The 27,096-nt window shown below is 49.1% G+C and overlaps 1 protein-coding gene across 1 annotated transcript in view; it reads left to right on the top strand.

The window, feature by feature from the left end:
- Positions 1-27,096, top strand: part of LOC128942950 (serine/threonine-protein kinase PAK 2-like) — a 73,779-nt gene that overhangs the window by 2,570 nt on the left and 44,113 nt on the right. Inside the window, 3 exon segments of the mRNA XM_054285686.1 lie at positions 1,195-1,425; positions 2,280-2,317; positions 5,769-5,900. Of these exon segments, the coding sequence (XP_054141661.1) occupies positions 1,195-1,425; positions 2,280-2,317; positions 5,769-5,900 (401 nt within the window).

The raw sequence follows: 27,096 nt of genomic DNA, 5'->3' as shown, positions 1-27,096 counted from the left end.
TGTATTATTTGCTTTGCAGGCCCGGTTGGGGCTTAGGTTCTTTTGTGCATGGGTCTCCTCCTGAGCCTGTGACAGTGACCACCAGGGACCCACTCCTACTCTGATGTCAGTAAATTCTGAGAGTGATTGAAATATGTCGGATAAAATTGGAGTAATGTTTAGCCTGTGAGTTTCCGCAAAGCATTGAATATTTCTTAATTCCATGGATACAAAGTAGTAAGTGAGATTGCTGGGTGTACATATGTAAGAGAAGTGATTCCCTATGCACCAAGTACTAAAATACAGTAATGCCTCCTTTCCAACCCTGAGCTGGCAGCAGGGATCAGACCCTGCTTAGAAACTTTCATTTTGGCAACTTCTGTAAGCAGGAAAGAAAGGTCAAAATGAAACATTTTCACCTTATGTTTTCCTCTGGTGGACCTTTTTGGGAGCCAAGGTGTCCTGGGTGTGTGCAGAGCAGAGCAGCCCCAGAAACCCCTTGGTTTGCCCACCAGTTGTCATGCCTTGTTGCAAGTGTGCCCAGCTCTGGCAGGAGAAAGAGCCTGCAGCGCAGTGGGCACCGTGCCCTACCCAGCCAGGGCTCTCTGGCACACAGCAGCAGCAGCAGCACCGTTCAACCCGCTCCTGCCTTGGCTTCCCCTGGCACACAGAAGCCTCTGGAAATCAGCACCGCCAGTGACATTCCCAGCCTGGAGCAGCTCCTGCATACAGGCAGATGCTGCCAGTTTGACTGCTTCCAAAGGGGAATAAAGGCAGAGATGTACATGCACCAGAGCCCTGGGCATGTCCAAGAAATGTTCAAATATGTGGGGAGATTTTTTAGGAATGATTTCAGCTGTTATGCCAGCAGTGGCTTCTCTCCTGGTTCTGTGCAATGCTGTGGGCCATTTTCTTGGCCTGGTTTCCTTTGCTTGGGTCCCATCTGAGTGCTCAGTTGGGGTCCAGGCTGTAGGTGCTTTGTGCACTCTTGGAGTTCCTCTTGGATCTCTTGAACAACAGGGTTTGGCTCGTGAGGGGAATTTATGCTGCTTTTTGACAGAGGAGAACTTTGCAGGCTATTTTGTGTTTGCTGTAGGGAAGGTTGGTTATTGCTTGGCATAAATTCACAGACCAACATAGAAGGTTTACTTTGTGATGTCAGGGCATGGTTTCCACATCATGATAGTGACATCAGAAGGTTGCCTTGGTGCACAGAAGGCCTGAGTGTCAGAGCAGCTATAGGTCTTGCTGAGAGCAGGAGCATCCTCCTGGTTAAGACATTTGTCATTGGACAGCTGTGCACTGACAAGAGCCTTGTTTTACCAACTGTGTAAGCACAGCCTGCACACTTGTAGAGCAGTGCCACAATGAGGGAGGAACTCACTGCTGCAGTTTTTGCTGCTTTTGCCATTTTTTATTCTGCTTATTACCTGACTCAGCTGGCACGTAAGTAGAGGTTTTCCCTGGATGTAACCTAACCGATAACTTTTGTATGCGTTCCTGCTCTTTCTTAGTGACTCCATTGAATTAGAAAGAAAGGAACATTAGGAGGCCATTGGTTGGGTAAGGCTCCTGTCAAGTCATTCAGCTAAAAAGGGGGTGTCTGTTTCCACAGGGGCAGCATTTGCAAGGGAACTTGGAAGGACAAGCAAGACAGCTTTGGAAATGTAGACTGGCAGACTTTCTTGGAGGGCCTTCTAAAAACTCTGCAGTTGTTCCCAGAATTCAGGGAAAGCTTCTTTCTTTCTAAATTTTGTCATGAAGGGATTTGACTGTCTAACTTGATCTTTTACTGAGTGCTAAAATATTGATTCCCTTTGCAAGGAAGTGCAAACTCCAAAACAGTAAATGTCTGCTCCAGAACCCTGGAGCTGCTGCTGTGCTGTTTCACAATAGAACTGCCACAGCTCAGGAGGATTTTGGGGAAGCTTTTCTGGGCAACGTGTTTCCAGCAAGTTAATGAGAATTAGGGTAGGCAAATGATTTTTTAAAAAAAAGTACCTGAGGGAGAGGATAAAAAAAGCTGCTTGATGTGTTTGGTAAAACAGGAGCATTGAGTGTTACAGATGAATTTGCATTTTCTTGGTCATGTTTGTATTCATTTACTGGCAAAACAGCCAAAGTGTAGGCACAAGCAAGAAAATTGTCCTGATCTCTTGCTGGCCGTGTGAATGAAATGTGTCTCCTGGAGGGATTTTGTGAAATGGAAAATCATCTGTTTGGGTTGACTTGTTCTGTGGGATTCAGCAGCCCAGGCAGTTTTCTCACAGCATTTGTTCATTTTCCCTTGCCCACTACAGGTCACCTCAGGCATGTATTCAGAGGTGGGGATTATGAGGTGAGTGAGAAAGGGAGATTTCATGTTCATTTCTTATGTTAAGGAATTGTAGAGCCAGCTGTCAGCTTGGCCAGTACAGTAGAGTGTAGAGGGCCAGCTAGGGAGGCCGAAAGGAAATCAATTTTCATGCCTTCGACAAAAACAAAAAAAGCATAAGTGGATATTTTTAAATTTTCATCTCAGAGCCCTGAAGAACTATAAACTCAGTTTGGCAGAGAGAATGTCGCATCCTGCAAGCAGCTAGAGGGGAATACTGAACTAAGACCAATTCCTTAAAGAGTAGAATTAGCCCATTTCAATTTAGTCGGACTGACTGAGAATTCTATTCCTATAGATTTAGAATCCCATTGCAATCAAAGTTTCTCATTCCTCCTTAGAAGATGTGGTGGTAAATGTGAAAAGAAATGAGGTCCTAAATGATAGATGAAGGCCTGTCCCTCATGCTAATCTCTTGCCAAAGCTGACAGAACCAATAGCCGTCTCTCCCCCGGCTCCCGCTGCTCCTGGAGAAGAAGCCCAAGAGGAGCAAATTGAGGTGTATGAGTACCAGGCTCCATCAGTGCTCACACCAGAGCCTGGATATCGTGAGCCCGTAAGTGCCAGTTTTGTGTGATGCTGTCTTGAGAGCAAGGCAGAGGTGCAAGTTTTGGAGCAGCCAGCACTTCCTGTTGCTGGCTGAGGATGCTGAGTGCTGGAGTGCTGCCAGGAGCTAGGGATTTCCTGCAGGCAGCAACAGCAGAACTTGGCCTTTGACCTGTGATGTTGAGGCCCCAAAGGGCTGGTGCCTGTGGGAGAGCATCTGGCTCCTTGGCACAGGGAAGCTCTGCCTCTGGGCTTCTGCAGCGCTGTGGCCAAGGGCACACGTGGTAGTGCTGGATGTCACAGGCCTTTGTATCTTTGTTTTCCCTTGTTGGAAAGGTGTGTTTTGCTTGTGTAATTGGTCTACAGTTTTCTTGAGGAATTCTTTGTTTCTACAAATTCTTTTGGACCAGTTGTCTTTAGTCTTTTGATAAGCTACAGAAGATGGTTATGTGTCACAATCCATCCAAGGGAATGGATGTTGTGATGATTCGTAGGAGGTGATCTCAGGGTGCAAAAGAACTAACACAGTACAAGGGGGTTTGCAGTAATTATCAAAACAAATGCACCTTTATTGAATGACCACTGCAAAATTCGATTGAGGGATTAAGGGTGAGAAAAAGATAAAGAGAGAGAAGAGAGAGGGGGAGATATAGCTACCGACATAGAGACAAAGTCTTTTGGTCCAGTCCAGTCGAGGATCTGCCTGATACGCTTGGGAGATCTCAAAATCTGTAGCTAACTCAGAGGTATTTAATTTTGAAAATTGGGGGGGGGGGGGGGGGGGGGTGGGAAAGAGATACAATAGGGAATAGATGTAACAGGTACTCTATATTCTCAGCAGTAAATGAGAGCCATTGTTTTCCTGGTCCAGTGGTCACACCTACAGGCAAACATCTCACTTTGATCAGCTTGCCTCCCCCCACACACTTCCCTCAGGCCAGGGGTTTCAGTCCCAGTCCTTGATGGAGAGGGTCCTTACATCTCAGTCTGTCTGTCACGGTGGTTTTAAAGCAGGTGAGGGTCTTCTGTGGGAGACCACCTGAAACTCAGGAGAAGTCCAACCAGGCCAAGAGATGGGACAGCTTCCAAAGCCATTGTTGCAAACGGGGCACAGTGCCCCCTTCTTGGCAGACAGCAAACTACACCTGTGAAAACAAATAGCTTAACACTGAGCTTTCAGGTCTCCAAGCCTTTGGCGTATGACTTTCTCCTTCAGAGCCAGAGATTATTGACGGGGCAGGGCGGGGAAGGGTCTTCTCTTCAGTGGTCTCTCAATGAAAATCATGAAGCAGATGAGGGAAAATTTGGACAGACTCACATTATGTTGTCCATGAAGCTGTGGGGAGCCATTCTTGTCCTGTGTGGCCAAAGAAAGGAAATGCACGCAGTTGGGAAGCCTTCTTGTGAGGCAAAAAGCAGAAGGGGCAAGTTTCTGTTGATGCACTTAGTGATAAAGTCTGCTGCTTTGGCAAGAGCCTTGGAGCCTGGAGTGGGGGTGAAGCCGCGAGTCCTTGACTGCTGTCTTGTTTTGCTCAGAAGAGGAACATGTAGAAATGGTGGATGCTGTACTTGAACTCAAGCAGGCCATGCTGTGGCTGGGGAACTGCATGGGTTAAAAGAGCCCAGGGGTGCCATAGAAGATCAGCTGAAGAAGAGCCAGCCTGGGACCAGGTGTCCAAGAAGGCTAAGGGCATGGTGGGCTGTGTCAGCAGCAGTGGGGCAGCAGGAGGAGGGCAGTGAGCGTGGCCCTGTGCTGGGCAGCGCTGCGGCCACAGCTGGAGTGCTGTGTGCACTTGTGGGTCCCTGGGAAGGAGAAAGTCATGGAAGGGCTGCAGTGTGTGCAGAGAAGGACAGGGGAGCTGGGCAAGGGAGTGCAGCACAAGCCCAGTGAGGAGGTGCTAAAGGGAGCTGTAGCCTGGAAAATGGGAGGCTCATGAGGGACCTTCAGGCAGACTTCCATCAATCCCTACATGACAGTGCTCAGCACAGTCACTGTTTCCCTACCAAACATGCCCTCACTAAATTCAAGTGCTTTAGACACCGGAATGGGTGATACTTCCATGTTGTGTTTTCGGGCTAGTTGGTTGTTGGGAGAGTAGCTAAGAATTGGAAAAGTACAGGGCCGTGGCCAATTCCAAGTCCTGCACCTGCAAGATAGCGTGTCCTTGGGCCTAGCTGTAGTATGAGAACAAAGAGTTGAAGAGACATGAGAAAAGAGAGATGTAACATCTAAAGAATGGAGAACTGATGTAGTGGTGTGGCCAATGGTCGGAGTAAATTACAGAATATTCAAGAGCTTACTACTTGCTGTACAAATGTCTGATGCTCTCTTCAATAAAGGAAGCTTGCTGATTCTCATATTGAGCATCCCAAGTTTTCCCTGCAACCGACAAATGACTCATCCCTGATAGATGGCTCAATCTGCAACAGCTGGTTTGCTAGAAGAGGAAGCCCTGTTTGTTTTCTCCTTTTGCAGCAAGCAAAGATGCTTCTGCGCAACATTTCCTGCCCTTTTGACGCCTTGAATGAGATTGTGATCCAGTTTGAGTTTTCCACGTCTGCAGCAGCAATGGCAATGGATTGTTGTCTCTTTCCTCCTCTTCCAATTCTGAGCTTTCAAGAACTAAAAGCTGCATTTTACAAAGACAACATTGCTTGCTGATAGCATCTAGGGAGAAATATCAACTTCATATCCATCTAGAATTCTGTTGAGTTGACCCATATGAATTTGGTCAGAGGAACTTAGAATCCCTGTGTGGCAACCAAATGGTCTGATTTCTCCTAAGAAGATGTGGTGGTAGATTTGAAAAGAAATGAGGTTCTAAATGATAGATCACAGCCTGTCCCTCATGCTTCTCTCCTGCCACAGCTGACAGAACCAACAGCCATCTCTCCCCTAGCTCCCGCTGCTCCTGGAGAAGAAGCCCAAGAGGAACAAATTGAGGTGTATGAGCACCAGGCTCCATCAGTGGTCACACCAGAGCCTGGATATCGTGAGCCTGTAAGTGCCAGTTTTGTGTGCTGCTGTCTTTAGAGCAAGGCAGAGGTGCAAGTTTTCGAGCAGCCAGCGCTTCCTGTTGCTGGCTGAGGATGCTGAGTGCTGGAGTCCTGCAAGGAGCTAGGAGTTTCCTGCATGCAGCGTGTCCTGGTTTCGGGCAAATTTGGTAGAGAATCGCCAAAGGAGGGCCCCTCCAGAATGCAAACCCACGCAGCCCCTTCCCCCATTCGGTTCGGGAAGAATTCCTCAGGGAGAAGTGGGAAGAACCTGTTTATTTAACAGGCACGGCACCCCCCCCAGCACAGAAAATGAACAATACCGGATGACACCACTCTGAAAAAGATGACAAAATCAGAAAGTCTCTTTTGGGGGTGGTTGCTCTGTTCTCAGTCCCTCCAGTGCTGGGGCAGCTGCTGCAGGCCAAACGGTGCAAACCCTCACTGTTCCCAGGTCCCAGTCCTGGGCAGGTTCGAGATGGTCGAAGAAAAAAGAGAGGAGAAACAGTCCAGGAAGGAGTTTGGACTGTTTAGGTAGAACCAGCTAATAAGCAGAAGCAAAAGCAAGCAGAAGCGAGAGCAGAGAGGGCGCAAGCAAAGGAGCACGCCAAAAGCAAAAAGCGAAAACAGCCCTAAGTACTGCCTGTCACTGTGTCCCTGATAAGAGAAACCTAAACAAAACTTTTCATTCTTCAGAGACAGTCTTAAAGGCATAGAACATATGAATGGGGATACAAGCATCATAATGTCACCCCAGGGCATTCTACCCTTTATCCCCATATCATCAACATACTACCACCCATCATGCAGTATTCATACAAAATTTCCATCTGTTCCCCCAAAATTTACCAGCGATACCCATTATGCCCTCATCACATCCCCACACTGGACCACTGAATCCTGGCCTTATACTACAGAGCTGCAGGATTCCTCCCTTTCACTTAACTCACTTAAAGCTCCATCTTCCACTTTCCCAGACCTTCAACACTTACACAGTTCCTTCTATCTCATGTCTGTGTGGTTTAATGTACAGACAATGGCAGTAACATCCAATGAACAGTGATATTGCATATCATTCCTATCCCACAATCAGATCTCCCTGAGGTACACATCGTGTCGTTCCATCTCTTTGCATTATCCACCATGTGCAACCTGGTCCCTGAGCAAAGACAACCCCACAAATCGGTTTGTCTGTACTCAAGGCAGAATTGGTCCACACAGTCTTCCCTAACAAACCTCTGATATGTACCACTGGGACTTTGTCTCCTTCTATTATATTCAGGGACTCAGACTGGGCAGCACCTGCTCAGTTGGTGGAACCTCGGGTGTTACCTAACAAGTGGCCTTTGCTAAATGCTGCTCCCAATTTTTGAAAGATCCCCCACCCAAAGCTTTCAACTGGGTTTTTAGTAGTCCATTGTACCTCTCTACCTTTCCTGCAGCTGGTGCATGATAGGGGGTATGGTACACCCACTGAATGCCATGTTCCCTAGCCTAGGTGTTGATAAGGCTGTTCTTGAAATGAGTCCCGTTGTCTGACTCGATCCTCTCAGGGGTGCCATGTCTCCACAGGACTTGCTTTTCAAGGCCCAGGATGGTGTTCCGGGCCGTAGCATGAGCCTCAGGGTAGGTTTCCAACCATCCAGTGGTGGCTTCCACCATGGTCAGCACGTAGCGCTTGCCCTGGCGTGTCTGGGGCAGTGTGATGTAGTCAATCTGCCAGGCCTCCCCATACTTGTACTTGGACCACCACCCACCGTAGCAGAGGGGCTTCACTCGCTTGGCCTGCTTGATGGCAGCACACGTCTCACAGTCACGGATAACCTGAGAAATACTGTCCTTGGATAGATCCACCCCTCGGTCTCGTGCCCACTTATAGGTGGCATCTCTGCCCTGATGGCCTGAGGCACCATGGGCCCATAGAAGTAGAAATTAATCTCCCTTATGTTCCCAATCTAGGTCTATTTTGGACACCCCTATTTTTGCAGTTTTGTCTACCTGCTCATTGTTTTGGTGTTCCTCATTGGCTCTACTCTTGGGTACATGGGCATCTACATGGCGGACTTTCACAGGTAGCCTCCCTACCCTGGTAGCAATGTCTTTCCACTCATCAGCAGCCCAAATTGGTTTTCCTCTGCGTTGCCAGTTAGCCTTTTTCCACCTCTCCAGCCATCCCCACAGAGCATTGGCTACCATCCATGAATCAGTGTAGAGGTAGAGCTTTGGCCATTTCTCTTTTCTGCAATGTCTAGGGCCAGTTGAACAGCTTTGAGTTCTGCAAGTTGGCTTGATCCACCTTCTCCTTCGGTAGCTTGTGCAACCTGTCATGTGGGGCTCCATATGGCTGCATTCCACTTCCGGTTCATCCTTACGATGTGACAGGAACTGTCAGTGAAAAGAGTGTAGCATGTCATCCTCTGATGGCAGTTGGTTATAGGGAGGAGCCTTTTCAGCACGTGTCACTGGTTCTTGTTCCTCTTCATCTGTGACACCAAAATTCTCACCTTTGGGCCATTTCGTAATTACCTCCAAAATCCCGGGGCGATTCAGTTTACCTGTACGGGCGCACTGAGTGATAAGAGCAATCCACTTGCTCCATGTAACACTGGTGGCATGGTGAGTGGAAGGAACCTTGCCTTTGAACATCCACCCCAGCACTGGTAGTCGAGGTGCCAAAAGGAGTTTTGCTTCACTTCCTATTACGTCCGAGGCAGCCTGGACTCCTTCATAGGCAGCCACGATTTCCTTCTCTGTTGGAGGGTAGTTGGCTTCAGAGCCTCTGTAGCTTCGACTCCAAAATCCCAGTGGTCGACCCCGAGTCTCCCCAGGCACCTTCTGCCAAAGGCTCCAGGACAAGCTATGGTCCCCGGCTGCGGAGTAGACCATGTTCTTTACCTCTGGTCCTGTCCTGATCGGGCCAAGGGCTACTGCATGAGCAATTTCCTGCTTGATCTGTGCAAAGGCTTGTTGCTGCTCAGGGCCCCACTGGAAATGGTTCTTCTTGTGGGTGACCAGGTAAAGAGGGCTCACGATCTGACCGTACTCAGGAATATGCATCCTCCAAAAACCTATGGCACCTAGGAAAGCTTGTGTTTCTTTCTGATTGGTGGGCGGAGACATTGCTGTGATCTTGTTGATGACATCTGTAGGAATCTGACGCTGTCCATCTTGCCACTTCACTCCCAGGAATTGAATCTCACAAGCTGGTCCCTTTACTTTGCTCTTTTTAATGGTGAAACCAGCTCCCAGGAGGATCTGGATGATTTCTTTCCCTTTCTCAAACACTTCCACAGCTGTGTTCCCCTACACAATGATGTCATCAATATACTGCAGATGTTCTGGAGCCTCACCCCTTTCTAGTGCAGTCTGGATCAGTCCAGATGGCAGATGGTGGGGCTGTGCTTCCACCCCTGGGGCAGTCGGTTGCAGGTGTACTGCACTCCCCTCCATGTGAAAGCAAACTGAGGCCTGCATTCTGCTGCCAGAGGAATGGAGAAAAATGCATTGGCAATGTCTATAGTGGCATACCACTTTGCTGCCTTGGACTCAAGCTCATACTGGAGCTCTAATATGTCTGGCACAGCAGCACTCAGTGGTGGAGTCACTTCATTCAATGCACGGTAGTCCACAGTCAATCTCCATTCTCCATTGTCCTTCAGATTTTCGCACAGGCCAAATGGGGCTGTTGAAGGGCGAGTGGGTCTTGCTGACCACCCCTTGGCTTTCCAGCTCTCGGATCATCTTATGGATGGGGATCACAGCATCTCGAGTGGTCCTGTACTGTTGTCGATGCACTATGGAAGTGGCAATTGGCACTCGTTGCTCTTCTCCCGTCAGGCATCCTACTGCAGATGGATTCTCAGACAACCCAGGCAAGGTGTTCGATTGCTGGATGCCCTCTGTCTCTACAGCAGCTATTCCAAATGCCCATCTGAGTCCTTTTGTGTCTTTGAAATACCTACTTCGAAGGTAGTCTATGCCCAAAATACATGGGACCTCTGTGCCAGTCACAATAGGATGTTTCTTCCACTCATTTCCCGTTAGGCTCACATCAGCTTCCACCAAAGTGAAATCCTGGGATCCCCCTGTTACACCCGCAATAGAAACAGACTCTGTCCCCACATGTCTTGATGGGATTAATGTGCATTGCGCACCAGTATCGAAAGCTTTGTACTCTTGTGGTTCTGATGTGCCAGGCCAAAAAATCCACACAGACCAGAAAACACGATTTTCCCTGGCCCCTACCTGGCTAGAGGCAGGGCCCCTCTAAGCCTGGTTATCCTTCTTTCCCTGGGCATATGTTTTGGATGTTCCTTCGAGGGGATCAGACATGTCATCATCATCATACCTGGCCGTTCAGCTACAGGCAACTGGAGCTGGTTTCCTTCTGGTGGCTTCCTTCAGTTCATGCACCCATTGTGCCAGAACAGCAGTAGGTTTCCTATCCCACCTTCTCATGTTTTCCCCACAATCACACAGGTAGAACCACAGCTCAGCTTGTGGGGTGTACCTTCTCTCGCCATCTGGGAAACGTCTGCCTTGGATACCAGAACCTCTGATCTGTACTGCTGAAATTTGGAGAAGGTCTTCTTTAATCTCCTCTCTAAGCTTCTTATGATTCTCCTCTATCTTATCCTCTAAGTTCTGCAGACGTGTTTCTACCGCTGCAATTCTGGCATGTGTCGGGCCATGTACAGCATCTGCATATGCTCGGAGCTTCCTTGCCATGTCAAGCACAGTCTCATCCCTCTCATCCCTCTTCATGATGGCTAAGGCAGAAGCATATTCATGTGGCCCAAATCGTACAAGTTTTCGCCACATCACAGACGTACATGGTACTAAGTCTGGGTTCCTAGTTGTTACATCATCTGAGAAGATAATCTCTGCCACTGCCATTTCTCTCAGGCGTTGGATCCCTTGCTCTATTGTCTTCCACTGAGTTTGTTGCATATAGAGATCGTCTGCACACAAGTATCTTTCTGCTACACTTCTTAGGACCCGTTCCCAGAGGCTGTGAGAGTTAGCCCCCCCCCCCATCATTCCTTGGTCTATAGCAGGATCCTGTGACCGGGATCCCAAATGCCTGGCTTCAGTGCCATCCAGAATTGTAGCCTCGCCTGCAGCATCCCAGAGACGGACCAGCCAACTAATTATGGACTCATCAGGTCATCGGGTGTAATCCTTCCTTAAGCCACGAAGGTCCTTCAGGGAAAAGGACTCAATATTTGCATCTGATCTTGCACCTGCTGCTTTGACTCCTGATTTTATGTCAGGAGGCATTGAGGTTCCTTCTCCTTCATCATCATCATCATCCACTGGTCGATTGGTCTTGTCCATGCATTTCCCACTTCTAGTGCTGGTAGCAACAGCCATGGGTTTAGATGCTGGCTTAGGCTCACTATCTGGTTTGGCTGCTGGCTTCAAGCCTGGGCTGTTGGCTGCACCCTGAATCACCGGGATAGTTGCTGATTTATCTCCCTGCCCCCCTGCCTTTGTCTGCTGCCCGACAGTAACTAGCAGTGTGCGATAAGCATGTGCCACGGCCCAGCTCACTGCAATGACCTTCCTCTCCTTAGGCTCATCCTGGTACTTCTCTTTCAGATATTTGCCCACCTCAGCTGGGTTCTGAATTTGTTCATGGGGAAAATCCCAGACTATAGGGTCAGAGAATTCCTTCAGATATTTGCCCACCTCAACTGGGTTCTGAATTTGTTCATGGGGAAAATCCCAGACTATAGGGTCAGAGAATTCCTTCAGGATTTGGCCCATATCCTCCCATTTCCCACACCACTTAGGATTTTCCACACCGGGGCCTACTCCTGAGTCAGGGGTCTCATCAGCCCGTCTAGAAATCTCAGCCCTCATTCTAGAGAAGCAGCAGGCTGTATAGAGGAAGGTTACCAGATAGGATACCAGGAAGATGGTTTCTTTAACATTGAGGGGAAACTGAACATTCCTTCACTGAACATCCTTCACTAGATGGTTTCTTTAACATTGAGGGGAAACTGAACATCCTTCACTAGTGATGCAACTGATTCATAGGAGAAGAAGGAAAGCAGAAGCTGAAAAACCTCATTCCCTCCTGCTCCTCCAGCAACAAGCTGGATGCATAACCATAGCCATGAACCATTCATACCTGGAGCAGACCCTAGCATGTTTATAAACTTCTTGCACATCATTGCCACCAAGCCCAGCAGGATAGCTATTCTGGTCACTGCCCCTCTGATGTAAAAACTACTTATTAGGGACAATACTAAAGCTATTTCTGGATAGGACAATAAACCTAGGGACCATAGAGGTATTAAAATCTCAAAAAACCCTAGAGACCAGAAATGCAGGCAAACCTTCACCCCAATAGACATTATGAATTCAAAAAGCATGCCTATTATCTGATTTAAATGAACACAGAGTAATAGCAACCAAAATGCAGTCAAAACAGGGCTTTTCCACTCTCTCGAGCCCCCAGGATAGGCACAAATATTTTGTCCTGATTTCAGGCAAATTTGTTAAAGAATCTGCAAAGGAGGGCCCCTCCAGAATGCAAACCCACATGGCCCCTCCCCCCAACTGGTTCAGGAAGAATTCCTCGGAGAGAAGTGGAAAGAACCTGTTTATTTGACAGGCACAGCACCCTCTAGCACACAAAATGAACAATACCGGATAACACCTTTCTGAGAAAGATGACAAAATCAGAAAGCCTCTTTCAGGGGTGGTTGCTCTGTTCTCAGTCCCTCCAGCACTGGGGCAGCTGCTGCAGCAACACAGTGCAAACCCTCGCTGTTCCCAGGTCCCAGTCTGGAGCAGGTTCGAGATGGTCACAGAAACAGGAGAGGAGAAACAGTCCAGGAAGGAATTTGGACTGTTTAGCTAGAACCAGCTAATAAGCAGAGGCCAAAGCAGAGCAGAAGCGAGAGCAGAAAGAGAGCAAGCAAAGGAGCAAGCCAAAAGCAAAAAGCGAAAACAGCCCTAAGTACTTCGTCTCGCTGTGTCCCTGATAAGAGAAACCCAAAAAAACTTCCACCACTCAGAGACAGTCTTAAAGGCACAGAACAGATGAAAGGGGATACAAACATCATAACGTCACCCCAAAACAATTTTTATTCCCTATGCCGCTACGGAATGTTCTGATTTATTCTTAGAAGATGTGGTGGTACATCTGAAAGGAAAAGAGTTTCTGAATGATAGGTGATAACTTCTCCCTCATGCTTCTCTCGACCCACAGCTGATAGAACCAAAAGGCGTCTCTCCCTTGGCTCCCGAAGCTCCTGAAGAAGAAGCCCAAGAGGAACAAATAGAGGTGGAGGAGCGCCAGACTCCATCAGTGCTCACACCAGAGCCTGGATATCGTGAGTCCGTAAGTGCCAGTTGTGTGTGGTGCTGTCTTGAGAGCAAGGCAGAGGTGCAAGTTTTGGAGCAGCCAGCGCTTCCTGTTGCTGGCTGAGGATGCTGAGTGCTGGAGTGCTGCCAGGAGCTAGGGATTTCCTGCAGGCAGCGACAGCAGAACTTGGCCTTTGACCTGTGATGTTGAGGGTCCAAAGGGCTGGTGCCTGTGGGAGAGCATCTGGCTCCTTGACTCGGGGAAACTCTGTCTCCGGGCTTCTGCAGCGCAGTGGCTGAGGGCATACGTCGTAGTGCTGGATGTCACGGGCCTTTGTATCTTTGTTTTCCCTTGTTGGAAAGGTGTGTTTGGCTTGTGTAATTTGCCTGCAGTTTTCTTCAGTTATTCTTCAATTCAACAAATTCTTTTAGGCCAGGTGTCTTTTGTCTTTTGATAAGCTGCAAGGAGATGGTTGTTACGTGCATGGAGCTGTGGGGGCCATTCTTGTCCTGTGTGGCCAAAGAAAGTATGCACGCAGTTGGGAAGCCTTCTTGTGAGGCAAAAAGCAGAAGGGGCAAGTTTCTGTAGATGCATTTAGTGATGAAGCCTGCTGCATTGGAAAGAGCCTTGGAGCCTGGAGTGGGGGTGAAGCCGCGAGTCCTTGACTGCTACCTTGTGTTGCTCAGAAGAGGAACATGTAGAAATGGTGGATGCTGTATTTTGAACTCAAACTGGCCGTGCTGTGGCTGGGGAACTTCATGGGTTAAAAGGCCCCAGGGGAGCCGTAGAATATGAGCTGAACTAGAGCAGCCAGTGGCCAGGTATCCAGGAAGGCCAAGACCATTGTGGCCTGTGTCAGCAGCAGTAGGGCAGCAGGAGGAGGGCAGTGAGCATGGCCCTGTGCTGGGCAGCGCTGTGGCCACAACTGGAGTGCTGTGTGCACTTGTGGGCCCCTGGGAAGCAGAAAGTCATGGAGGGGCTGCAGTGTGTGCAGAGAAGGACAGCGGAGCTGGGCAAGGGAGTGCAGCACAAGGCCAGTGAGGAGGTGCTGAGGGACCTTTAGTCTGGACAATGGGAGGCTCATGAGGGACATTCAGGCAGACTTCCATCAATCCCTACATGACAGTGCTCAGCACAGTCACTGTTTCCCTACCAAACATGCCCTCATTAAATCCAAGTGCTTTGGACACCGGAATGGTTGATACTTCCATCTTGTGTTTTTGGGCTAGTTGGTTGTTGGTAGAGTAGCTAAGAATTGGAAAAGTACAAGGCCGTGGCCAATTCCAAGTCCTGCACCTGCAAGATAGCGTGTCCTTGGGCCTAGCTGTAGTATGATAACAAAGAGTTGAAGAGACATGAGAAAAGAGAGATGTAACATCTAAAGAATGGAGAAGAACTGATTTAGTGGTAAGGCCAATGGTCAGTGTAAATTACAGAATATTCATGAGCTTATTACTTGCTGTATAAGTGTCTGATGCTCTCTTCAATAAAGGAAGCTTGCTGATTCTCATATTGAGCATCCCAAGTTTTCCCTGCAACCGACAAAAGACTCATCCCCGACAAATGGCTCAATCTGCAACAGCTGGTTTGCTAGAAGAGGAAGCCCTGTTTGCTTTCTCCTTTTGCAGCAAGCAAAGATGCTTCTGCGCAACATTTCCTGCCCTTTTGACTCCTTGAATGAGATTGTGATCCAGTTCGAATTTTCCTCCTCTGCAGCACCAATGGCAATGGATTGCTGTCTCTTTCCTACTGTTCCTATTCTGAGCTTTCAGGAAAAAACAGTGGGATTTTACAGAGAAAACATTGCTTGCTGATAGCAGCTAGGGAGAAATATCAAATTCATAACTCCCTGGAATTCTGTATAATTGCCCCATATTAATTTGGTCAGTGGAACTTAGAATCCCAGTGTGGCTACCAAATGGTCTGATTTCTCCTAAGAAGATGTTGTGGTAGATCTGATAAGAAATGAGGTTCTGAGTGATAGGTGACAGCCTGTCCTTTATGCTTCTCTCTTGCCACAGCTGACAGAACCAACACCCATCTCTCCCCTGGCTCCCGCGGCTCCTGGAGAAGAAGCCCAAGAGGAGCAAATTGAGGTGGAAGAGCGCCAGACTCCATCAGTGCTCACACCAGAGCCTGGATATCGTGAGCCCGTAAGTGCCAGTTGTGTGTGCTGCTGTCTTTAGAGCAAGGCAGAGGTGCAAGTTTCGGAGCAGCCAGCGCTTCCTGTTGCTGGCTGAGGATGCTGAGTGCTGGAGTGCTGCCAGGAGCTAGGGATTTCCTGCAGGCAGCGACAGCAGAACTTGGCCTTTGACCTGTGATGTTGAGGCCCAAAGGGCTGGTGCCTGTGGGAGAGCATCTGGCTCCTTGGCTCAGGAAAACTCTGTCTCTGGGCTTCTGCAGCGCTGTGGCTGAGGGCATACATCGTAGTGCTGGATGTCATGGGGCTTTGTTTTCCCCTGTTGGAAAGGTGTGTTCTGCTAGTGAGACTGGTCTGCAGTTTTCTTCTGTAATTCTTCAGTTCTATCATGTCTTATTGCCTAGCTGCCTTTTTGCTTTGATAAGCTGCAAGGAGATGGTTATCTTGTCCATGAAGCTGGGCAGGCCTCATTCTTCTCCCATGTGGCCAAAGAAACAAAGTGCATATTATGAAGCCTTCTTGTGAGGCAAAAAGCAGAAGGGGCAAGTTTCTTTAGATGCATTTTGTGATGTAGTCTGCCACTTTGGAAAGTGCATGTGAGACTGGAGTGGGGCTGAAGGTACAAGCCCTTGACTTCTTTCTTGTGCTGCTCCGAAGGGGAAGGCCATCTTGAAATGGTGAAGGCTGTATCTGAAGTCAAATAGGCAACTTTGTAGTTGGGGAGCTGTGTGGCCAAAAAGGACCCAGGAGTTCTGCTGGTCTTGAGTAGCTGAAGATGAGGCAGTGTGTGGCCAGATGGGCAAAAAGGCCAAGGGCATGGTGGGCTGTGTCAGCAGCAGTGGGGCAGCAGGAGCAGGGCAGTGAGTGTAGCCCTGTGCTGGGCAGCGCTGCGGACACAGCTGGAGTGCTGTGTGCACTTGTGGGTCCCTGGGAAGCAGAAAGTCATGGAGGGGCTGCAGTGTGTGCAGAGGAGGACACGGGACCTAGGCAAGGGAGTGCAGCACAAGGCCAGTGAGGATGTGCTGAGGGACCTTTAATATGGATAGTGGGAGGCACACAAGGGACCTTCAGGCAGACTTCCATCAATCCTTACATGACAGTGCTCACCACAAGGGCCGTTTCCCTCACAAACATGTCCTCACTGAATCCAAGTGCTTTGGACACTTCAGTGGGAGACACTTTCATCTTGTGGCTTGCTGGCTAATTGGTTTGCTAGGAAAAGGAAGCTTTCGTCGTTTTCATATTTTCCAGCAAGCAAAGATGCTTCTGCACAATGTTTCATTCCATGTTGCAGCACGTTACTGAGACTGCGATCCAGTGAGAATTTTCCACGTCTGTAGCAGCAGTAGCAATGGATTGCTATCTCTTTCCTCACCTTCCATTTCAAGAACTAAAAGATGTGTTTTACAGAGAAAACGTTGCTTGCTGATAGCAGCTAGGGAGAAATATCAACTTCATATCCCTTTGGAAGTCTGTATAATTGGCCCATATTAATTTGGTCAGTGGAACTTAGAATCCCTGTGTGGCTTCCAAATGGTCTTATTTATCCTAAGAAGATGTGGTGGTCAATCTGAAAAGAAATTAGGTTCTGAGTGATAGGTGACAGCTCGTCCTTTATGCTTCTCGCCACAGCTGACAGAACCAATAGCCGTCTCTCCCCTGGCTCCCGCTACTCCTGGCGAAGAAGCCCAAGAAGAGCTAATTGAGGTGGCAAAGCGCCAGACTCCATCAGTGCTCACGCCAGAGCATGGATATCGTGAGCCCGTAAGTGCCAGTTGTGTGTGGTGCTGTCTTGAGAGCAAGGCAGAGGTGCAAGTTTTGGAGCAGCTAGCGCTTCCTGTTGCTGGCTGAGGATGCTGAGTGCTGGAGTGCTGCCAGGAGCTAGGGATTTCCTGCAGGCAGCGACAGCAGAACTTGGCCTTTGACCTGTGATGTTGAGGGTCCAAAGGGCTAGTGCCTGTGGGAGAGAATCTGGCTCCTTGACTCGGGGAAACTCTGTCTCCGGGCTTCTGCAGCGCTGTGGCCAAGGGCACACGTGGTAGTGCTGGATGTCACAGGCCTTTGTATCTTTGTTTTCCCTTGTTGGAAAGGTGTGTTTGGCTTGTGTAATTTGTCTGCAGTTTTCTTGAGTTATTCTTCAATTCAACAAATTCTTTTAGGCCAGGTGTCTTTTGTCTTTTGATAAGCTGCAAGGAGATGGTTGTTACGTGCATGGAGCTGTGGGGGCCATTCTTGTCCTGTGTGGCCAAAGAAAGTATGCACGCAGTTGGGAAGCCTTCTTGTGAGGCAAAAAGCAGAAGGGGCAAGTTTCTGTAGATGCATTTAGTGATGAAGCCTGCTGCATTGGAAAGAGCCTTGGAGCCTGGAGTGGGGGTGAAGCCGCCAGTCTTTGACTGCTACCTTGTGTTGCTCAGAAGAGGAACATGTAGTAATGGTGGATACTGTATTTTGAACTCAAACTGGCCATGCTGTGGCTGGGGAACTTCATGGGTTAAAAGGCCCCAGGGGTGCTGTAGAAGATGAGCTGAACTAGAGCAGCCAGTGGCCAGGTATCCAGGAAGGCCAAGACCACTGTGGCCTGTGTCAGCAGCAGTGGGGCAGCAGGAGGAGGGCAGTGAGCATGGCCCTGTGCTGGGCAGCGCTGCGGCCACAGCTGGAGTGCTGTGTGCACTTGTGGGCCCCTGGGAGGCAGAAAGTCATGGAATGGCTGCAGTGTGTGCAGAGAAGGACAGGGGAGCTGGGCAAGGGAGTGCATCACAAGGCCAGTGAGGAGGTGCTGAGGGACCTTTAGTCTGGACAATGGGAGGCTCATGAGGGACATTCAGGCAGACTTCCATCAATCCCTACATGACAGTGCTCAGCACAGTCACTGTTTCCCTACCAAACATGCCCTCATTAAATCCAAGTGCTTTAGACACCGGAATGGGTGATACTTCCGTCTTGTGTTTTTGGGCTAGTTGGTTGTTGGGAGAGTAGCTAAGAATTGGAAAAGTACAAGGCCGTGGCCAATTCCAAGTCCTGCACCTGCAAGATAGCGTGTCCTTGGGCCTAGCTGTAGTATGAGAACAAAGAGTTGAAGAGACATGAGAAAAGAGAGATGTAACATCTAAAGAATGGAGAAGAACTGATGTAGTGGTGTGGCCAATGGTCAGAGTAAATTACAGAATATTCAAGAGCTTACTACTTGCTGTATAAATGTCTGATGCTCTCTTCAATAAAGGAAGCCTGCTGATTCTCATATTGAGCGTCCCAAGTTTTCCCTGCAACCGACAAAAGACTCGTCCCAGACAAATGGCTCAATCTGCAACAGTTGGTTTCCTAGCAGAGGAAGCCCTGTTTGTTTTCTCCTTTTGCAGCAAGCAAAGATGCTTCTGCGCAACATTTCCTGCCCTTTTGACACCTTGAATAAGATTGTGATGCAGTTTGAGTTTTCCACATCTGCAGCAGCAATGGCATTGGATTGCTGTCTCTTTCCTCCTCTTCCAACTCTGAGCTTTCAAGAAAAAAAAGTGGCATTTTACAGGGAAAACATTGCTTGCTGATGGCAGCTAGGGAGGAATATCAAATTCATAACTCTCTGGAATTCTGTATAATTGGCCCATATTAATTTGGTCAGTGGAACTTAGAATCCCAGTGTGGCTACCAAATGGTCTGATTTCTCCTAAGAAGATGTGGTAGATCTGATAAGAAATGAGGTTCTGAGTGATAGGTGACAGCCTGTCCTTTATGCTTCTCTCTTGCCACAGCTGACAGAACCAACACCCATCTCTCCCCTGGCTCCCGCAGCTCCTGGAGAAGAAGCTCAAGAGGAGCAAATTGAGGTGGAAGAGCGCCAGACTCCATCAGTTCTCACACCAGAGCCTGGATATCTTGAGCCCGTAAGTGCCAGTTTTGTGTGCTACCGTCTGTAGAGCAAGGCAGAGGTGCAAGTTTTGGAGCAGCCAGCGCTTCCTGTTGCTGGCTGAGGATGCTGAGTGCTGGAGTGCTGCCAGGAGCTAGGGATTTCCTGCAGGCAGCGACAGCAGAACTTGGCCTTTGACCTGTGATGTTGAGGGTCCAAAGGGCTGGTGCCTGTGGGAGAGCATCTGGCTCCTTGGCTCAGGGAAACTCTCTCTCTGGGCTTCTGCAGCGCAGTGGCTGAGGGCATACGTCGTAGTGCTGGAGGTCACGGGCCTTTGTATCTTTGTTTTCCCTTGTTGGAAAGGTGTGTTTGGCTTGTGTAATTTGTCTGTAGTTTTCTTGAGTTATTCTTCAATTCAACAAATTCTTTTAGGCCAGGTGTCTTTTGTCTTTTGATAAGCTGCAAGGAGATGGTTGTTACGTGCATGGAGCTGTGGGGGCCATTCTTGTCCTGTGTGGCCAAAGAAAGTATGCACGCAGTTGGGAAGCCTTCTTGTGAGGCAAAAAGCAGAATGGGCAAGATTCTTTAGATGCATTTTGTGATGTAGTCTGCCACTTTGGAAAGTGCATGTGAGCCTGGAGTGAGGCTGAAGCTGCATATCCTTGACTGCGCACTCGTGCTGCTTCGAAGGGAAGGACTGTCTTGAAATGGTGAAGGCTTTATCTGAAGTCAAATAGGCAACTTTGTAGTTGCGGAGCTGCGCGGGCGAAAAGGCCCCAAGGGTTCTGCTGGTCTTGAGTAGCTGAAGATGAGGCAGCGTGTGGCCTGATGGGCAAGAAGGCCAAAGGCATGGTGGGCTGTGTCAGCAGCAGTGGGGCAGCAGGAGCAGGGCAGTGAGCGTAGCCCTGTGCTGGGCAGCGCTGCGGACACAGCTGGAGTGCTGTGTGCACTTGTGGGTCCCTGGGAAGCAGAAAGTCATGGAGGGGCTGCAGTGTGTGCAGAGGAGGACACGGGACCTGGGCAAGGGAGTGCAGCACAAGGCCAGTGAGGATGTGCTGAGGGACCTTTAATATGGACAGTGGGAGGCACACAAGGGACCTTCAGGCAGACTTCCATCAATCCTTACATGACAGTGCTCACCACAAGGGCCGTTTCCCTCAAAAACATGCCCTCACTGAATCCAAGTGCTTTGGACACTTCAGTGGGAGACACTTCCATCTTGTGGCTTGCTGGCTAGTTGGTTTTCTAGGAGAGCAAGCTTTCACCATTTTCGCATTTTCCAGCAAGCAAAGATGCTTCTGCACAATGTTTCATTCCATGTTGCAGCACGTTACTGAGACTGCGATCCAGTGAGAATTCTCCACGTCTGTAGCAGCAGTAGCAATGGATTGCTATCTCTTTCCTTACCTTCCATTTCAAGAACTAAAAGATGTGTTTTACAGAGAAAACGTTGCTTACTGATAGCAGCTAGGGAGAAATATCAACTTCATATCCCTCTGGAATTCTGTATAATTGGCCCATATTAATTTGGTCAGTGGAACTTAGAATCCCTGTGTGGCTTCCAAATGGTCTGATTTCTCCTAAGAAGATGTGGTGGTAGATCTGAAAAGAATTGAGGTTCTGAGTGATAGGTGACAGCTCGTCCTTTATGCTTCTCGCCACAGCTGACAGAACCATTAGCCGTCTCTCCCCTGGCTCCCGCTACTCCTGGCGAAGAAGCCCAAGAAGAGCTAATTGAGGTGGCAAAGCGCCAGACTCCATCAGTGCTCACACCAGAGCCTGGATATCGTGAGCCCGTAAGTGCCAGTTGTGTGTGGTGCTGTCTTGAGAGCAAGGCAGAGGTGCAAGTTTTGGAGCAGCCAGCGCTTCCTGTTGCTGGCTGAGGATGCTGAGTGCTGGAGTGCTGCCAGGAGCTAGGGATTTCCTGCAGGCAGCGACAGCAGAACTTGGCCTTTGACCTGTGATGTTGAGGGTCCAAAGGGCTGGTGCCTGTGGGAGAGCATCTGGCTCCTTGACTCAGGTAAACTCTGTCTCTGGGGTTCTGCAGCGCTGTGGCCGAGGGCACACGTGGTAGTGCTGGATGTCACGGGCCTTTGTATCTTTGTTTTCCCTTGTTGGAAAGGTGTGTTTGGCTTGTGTAATTTGCCTGCAGTTTTCTTCAGTTATTCTTCAATTCAACAAATTCTTTTAGGCCAGGTGTCTTTTGTCTTTTGATAAGCTGCAAGGAGATGGTTGTTACGTGCATGGAGCTGTGGGGGCCATTCTTGTCCTGTGTGGCCAAAGAAAGTATGCACGCAGTTGGGAAGCCTTCTTGTGAGGCAAAAAGCAGAAGGGGCAAGTTTCTGTAGATGCATTTAGTGATGAAGCCTGCTGCATTGGAAAGAGCCTTGGAGCCTGGAGTGGGGGTGAAGCCGCGAGTCCTTGACTGCTACCTTGTGTTGCTCAGAAGAGGAACATGTAGAAATGGTGGATGCTGTATTTTGAACTCAAACTGGCCGTGCTGTGGCTGGGGAACTTCATGGGTTAAAAGGCCCCAGGGGTGCTGTAGAAGATGAGCTGAACTAGAGCAGCCAGTGGCCAGGTATCCAGGAAGGCCAAGACCGTTGTGGCCTGTGTCAGCAGCAGTGGGGCAGCAGGAGGAGGGCAGTGAGCATGGCCCTGTGCTGGGCAGCGCTGCGGCCACAGCTGGAGTGCTGTGTGCACTTGTGGGCCCCTGGGAGGCAGAAAGTCATGGAATGGCTGCAGTGTGTGCAGAGAAGGACAGCGGAGCTGGGCAAGGGAGTGCAGCACAAGGCCAGTGAGGAGGTGCTGAGGGACCTTTAGTCTGGACAATGGGAGGCTCATGAGGGACATTCAGGCAGACTTCCATCAATCCCTACATGACAGTGCTCAGCACAGTCACTGTTTCCCTACCAAACATGCCCTCATTAAATCCAAGAGCTTTAGACACCGGAATGGGTGATACTTCCGTCTTGTGTTTTTGGGCTAGTTGGTTGTTGGGAGAGTAGCTAAGAATTGGAAAAGTACAAGGCCGTGGCCAATTCCAAGTCCTGCACCTGCAAGATAGCGTGTCCTTGGGCCTAGCTGTAGTATGAGAACAAAGAGTTGAAGAGACATGAGAAAAGAGAGATGTAACATCTAAAGAATGGAGAAGAACTGATTTAATGGTGTGGCCAATGGTCGGTGTAAATTACAGAATATTCATGAGCTTATTACTTGCTGTATAAGTGTCTGATGCTCTCTTCAATAAAGGAAGCTTGCTGATTCTCATATTGAGCATCCCAAGTTTTCCCTGCAACCGACAAAAGACTCATCCCCGACAAATGGCTCAATCTGCAACAGCTGGTTTGCTAGAAGAGGAAGCCCTGTTTGTTTTCTCCTTTTGCACCAAGCAAAGATGCTTCTGCGCAACATTTCCTGCCCTTTTGACGCCTTGAATGAGATTGTGATCCAGTTTGAGTTTTCCACGTCTGCAGCAGCAATGGCAATGGATTGCTGTCTCTTTCCTACTCTTCCTATTCTGAGCTTTCAAGAACTTAAAGCTGCATTTTACAGAGAAAACATTGCTTGCTGATAGCAGCTAGGGAGAAATATCGATTTCATATCCATCAAGAGTTGTATTCTATTGGCTGATATTAATTTGGTCAGTGGAACTTAGAATCCCTGTGTGGCAACCAAATGGTCTGATTTCTCCTAAGAAGATGTGGTGGTCAATCTGAAAAGAAATGAGGTTCTGAATGAAAGGTGACAGCCTGTCCTTTATGCTTCTCTCTTGCCACAGCTGACAGAACCAACACCCATCTCTCCCCTGGCTCCCGCGGCTCCTGGAGAAGAAGCCCAAGTGGCGCAAATTGAGGTGGAAGAGCACCAGAATCCATCAGTTCTCACACCAGAGCCTGGATATCGTGAGTCCGTAAGTGCCAGTTTTGTGTGCTGCTGTCTTGAGAGCAAGGCAGAGGTGCAAGTTTTGGAGCAGCCAGCGCTTCCTGTTGCTGGCTGAGGATGCTGAGTGCTGGAGTGCTGCCAGGAGCTAGGGATTTCCTGCAGGCAGCGACAGCAGAACTTGGCCTTTGACCTGTGATGTTGAGGCCCAAAGGGCTGGTGCCTGTGGGAGAGCATCTGGCTCCTTGGCTCAGGGAAACTCTCTCTCTGGGCTTCTGCAGCGCTGTGGCTGAGGGCATACGTCGTAGTGCTGGAGGTCACAGGGCTTTGTTTGTTTTCCCCTGTTGGAAAGGTGTGTTCTGCTAGTGAGACTGGTCTGCAGTTTTCTTCTGTAATTCTTCAGTTCTATCATGTCTTATTGCCTAGCTGCCTTTTTGCTTTGATAAGCTGCAAGGAGATGGTTATCTTGTCCATGAAGCTGGGCAGGCCTCATTCTTCTCCCATGTGGCCAAAGAAACAAAGTGCATATTATGAAGCCTTCTTGTGAGGCAAAAAGCAGAAGGGGCAAGTTTCTTTAGATGCATTTTGTGATGTAGTCTGCCACTTTGGAAAGTGCATGTGAGACTGGAGTGGGGCTGAAGGTACAAGCCCTTGACTTCTTTCTTGTGCTGCTCCGAAGGGGAAGGCCATCTTGAAATGGTGAAGGCTGTATCTGAAGTCAAATAGGCAACTTTGTAGTTGGGGAGCTGTGTGGCCAAAAAGGACCCAGGAGTTCTGCTGGTCTTGAGTAGCTGAAGATGAGGCAGTGTGTGGCCAGATGGGCAAAAAGGCCAAGGGCATGGTGGGCTGTGTCAGCAGCAGTGGGGCAGCAGGAGCAGGGCAGTGAGCGTAGCCCTGTGCTGGGCAGCGCTGCGGACACAGCTGGAGTGCTGTGTGCACTTGTGGGTCCCTGGGAAGCAGAAAGTCATGGAGGGGCTGCAGTGTGTGCAGAGAAGGACACGGGACCTGGGCAAGGGAGTGCAGCACAAGGCCAGTGAGGATGTGCTGAGGGACCTTTAATATGGACAGTGGGAGGCACACAAGGGACCTTCAGGCAGACTTCCATCAGTCCTTACATGACAGTGCTCACCACAAGGGCCGTTTCCCTCACAAACATGCCCTCACTGAATCCAAGTGCTTTGGACACTTCAGTGGGAGACACTTTCATCTTGTGGCTTGCTGGCTAATTGGTTTGCTAGGAAAAGGAAGCTTTCGTCGTTTTCATATTTTCCAGCAAGCAAAGATGCTACTGCACAATGTTTCATTCCATGTTGCAGCACGTTACTGAGACTGTGATCCAGAGAGAATTTTCCACGTCTGTAGCAGCAGTAGCAATGGATTGCTATCTCTTTCCTCACCTTCCATTTCAAGAACTAAAAGATGTGCTTTACAGAGAAAACGTTGCTTGCTGATAGCAGTTAGGGAGAAATATCAACTTCATATCCCTTTGGAAGTCTGTATAATTGGCCCATATTAATTTGGTCAGTGGAACTTAGAATCCCTGTGTGGCTACCAAATGGTCTGATTTCTCCTAAGAAGATGTGGTGGTCAATCTGAAAAGAAATGAGGTTCTGAGTGATAGGTGAGAGCTCGTCCTTTATGCTTCTCTCTTGCCACAGCTGACAGAACCATTAGCCGTCTCTCCCCTGGCTCCCGCTACTCCTGGCGAAGAAGCCCAAGAAGAGCTAATTGAGGTGGCAAAGCGCCAGACTCCATCAGTGCTCACGCCAGAGCCTGGATATCGTGAGCCCGTAAGTGCCAGTTGTGTGTGGTGCTGTCTTGAGAGCAAGGCAGAGGTGCAAGTTTTGGAGCAGCTAGCGCTTCCTGTTGCTGGCTGAGGATGCTGAGTGCTGGAGTGCTGCCAGGAGCTAGGGATTTCCTGCAGGCAGCGACAGCAGAACTTGGCCTTTGACCTGTGATGTTGAGGGTCCAAAGGGCTGGTGCCTGTGGGAGAGCATCTGGCTCCTTGACTCAGGGAAACTCTGTCTCTGGGGTTCTGCAGCGCTGTGGCCGAGGGCACACGTGGTAGTGCTGGATGTCACGGGCCTTTGTATCTTTGTTTTCCCTTGTTGGAAAGGTGTGTTTGGCTTGTGTAATTTGCCTGCAGTTTTCTTCAGTTATTCTTCAATTCAACAAATTCTTTTAGGCCAGGTGTCTTTTGTCTTTTGATAAGCTGCAAGGAGATGGTTGTTACGTGCATGGAGCTGTGGGGGCCATTCTTGTCCTGTGTGGCCAAAGAAAGTATGCACGCAGTTGGGAAGCCTTCTTGTGAGGCAAAAAGCAGAAGGGGCAAGTTTCTGTAGATGCATTTAGTGATGAAGCCTGCTGCATTGGAAAGAGCCTTGGAGCCTGGAGTGGGGGTGAAGCCGCGAGTACTTGACTGCTACCTTGTGTTGCTCAGAAGAGGAACATGTAGAAATGGTGGATGCTGTATTTTGAACTCAAACTGGCCGTGCTGTGGCTGGGGAACTTCATGGGTTAAAAGGCCCCAGGGGTGCTGTAGAAGATGAGCTGAACTAGAGCAGCCAGTGGCCAGGTATCCAGGAAGGCCAAGACCGTTGTGGCCTGTGTCAGCAGCAGTGGGGCAGCAGGAGGAGGGCAGTGAGCATGGCCCTGTGCTGGGCAGCGCTGCGGCCACAGCTGGAGTGCTGTGTGCACTTGTGGGCCCCTGGGAGGCAGAAAGTCATGGAATGGCTGCAGTGTGTGCAGAGAAGGACAGGGGAGCTGGGCAAGGGAGTGCAGCACAAGGCCAGTGAGGAGGTGCTGAGGGACCTTTAGTCTGGACAATGGGAGGCTCATGAGGGACATTCAGGCAGACTTCCATCAATCCCTACATGACAGTGCTCAGCACAGTCACTGTTTCCCTACCAAACATGCCCTCATTAAATCCAAGTGCTTTAGACACCGGAATGGGTGATACTTCCGTCTTGTGTTTTTGGGCTAGTTGGTTGTTGGGAGAGTAGCTAAGAATTGGAAAAGTACAAGGCCGTGGCCAATTCCAAGTCCTGCACCTGCAAGATAGCGTGTCCTTGGGCCTAGCTGTAGTATGAGAACAAAGAGTTGAAGAGACATGAGAAAAGAGAGATGTAACATCTAAAGAATGGAGAAGAACTGATGTAGTGGTGTGGCCAATGGTCAGAGTAAATTACAGAATATTCAAGAGCTTACTACTTGCTGTATAAATGTCTGATGCTCTCTTCAATAAAGGAAGCCTGCTGATTCTCATATTGAGCGTCCCAAGTTTTCCCTGCAACCGACAAAAGACTCGTCCCAGACAAATGGCTCAATCTGCAACAGTTGGTTTCCTAGCAGAGGAAGCCCTGTTTGTTTTCTCCTTTTGCAGCAAGCAAAGATGCTTCTGCGCAACATTTCCTGCCCTTTTGACGCCTTGAATGAGATTGTGATGCAGTTTGAGTTTTCCACATCTGCAGCAGCAATGGCATTGGATTGCTGTCTCTTTCCTCCTCTTCCAACTCTGAGCTTTCAAGAAAAAAAAGTGGCATTTTACAGGGAAAACATTGCTTGCTGATGGCAGCTAGGGAGAAATATCAAATTCATAACTCTCTGGAATTCTGTATAATTGGCCCATATTAATTTGGTCAGTGGAACTTAGAATCCCAGTGTGGCTACCAAATGGTCTGATTTCTCCTAAGAAGATGTGGTAGATCTGATAAGAAATGAGGTTCTGAGTGATAGGTGACAGCCTGTCCTTTATGCTTCTCTCTTGCCACAGCTGACAGAACCAACACCCATCTCTCCCCTGGCTCCCGCAGCTCCTGGAGAAGAAGCTCAAGAGGAGCAAATTGAGGTGGAAGAGCGCCAGACTCCATCAGTTCTCACACCAGAGCCTGGATATCTTGAGCCCGTAAGTGCCAGTTTTGTGTGCTACCGTCTGTAGAGCAAGGCAGAGGTGCAAGTTTTGGAGCAGCCAGCGCTTCCTGTTGCTGGCTGAGGATGCTGAGTGCTGGAGTGCTGCCAGGAGC

Source organism: Melozone crissalis, unplaced genomic scaffold (assembly GCF_028551555.1).
Source record: "Melozone crissalis strain CALT ecotype California unplaced genomic scaffold, PUWL_Pcris_2 ptg000005l_1, whole genome shotgun sequence".
NCBI lineage: Eukaryota > Metazoa > Chordata > Aves > Passeriformes > Passerellidae > Melozone > Melozone crissalis.
The sequence above is the reverse complement of the archived record's forward strand: the minus strand, read 5'-3'. Positions and strand labels throughout refer to the sequence as shown.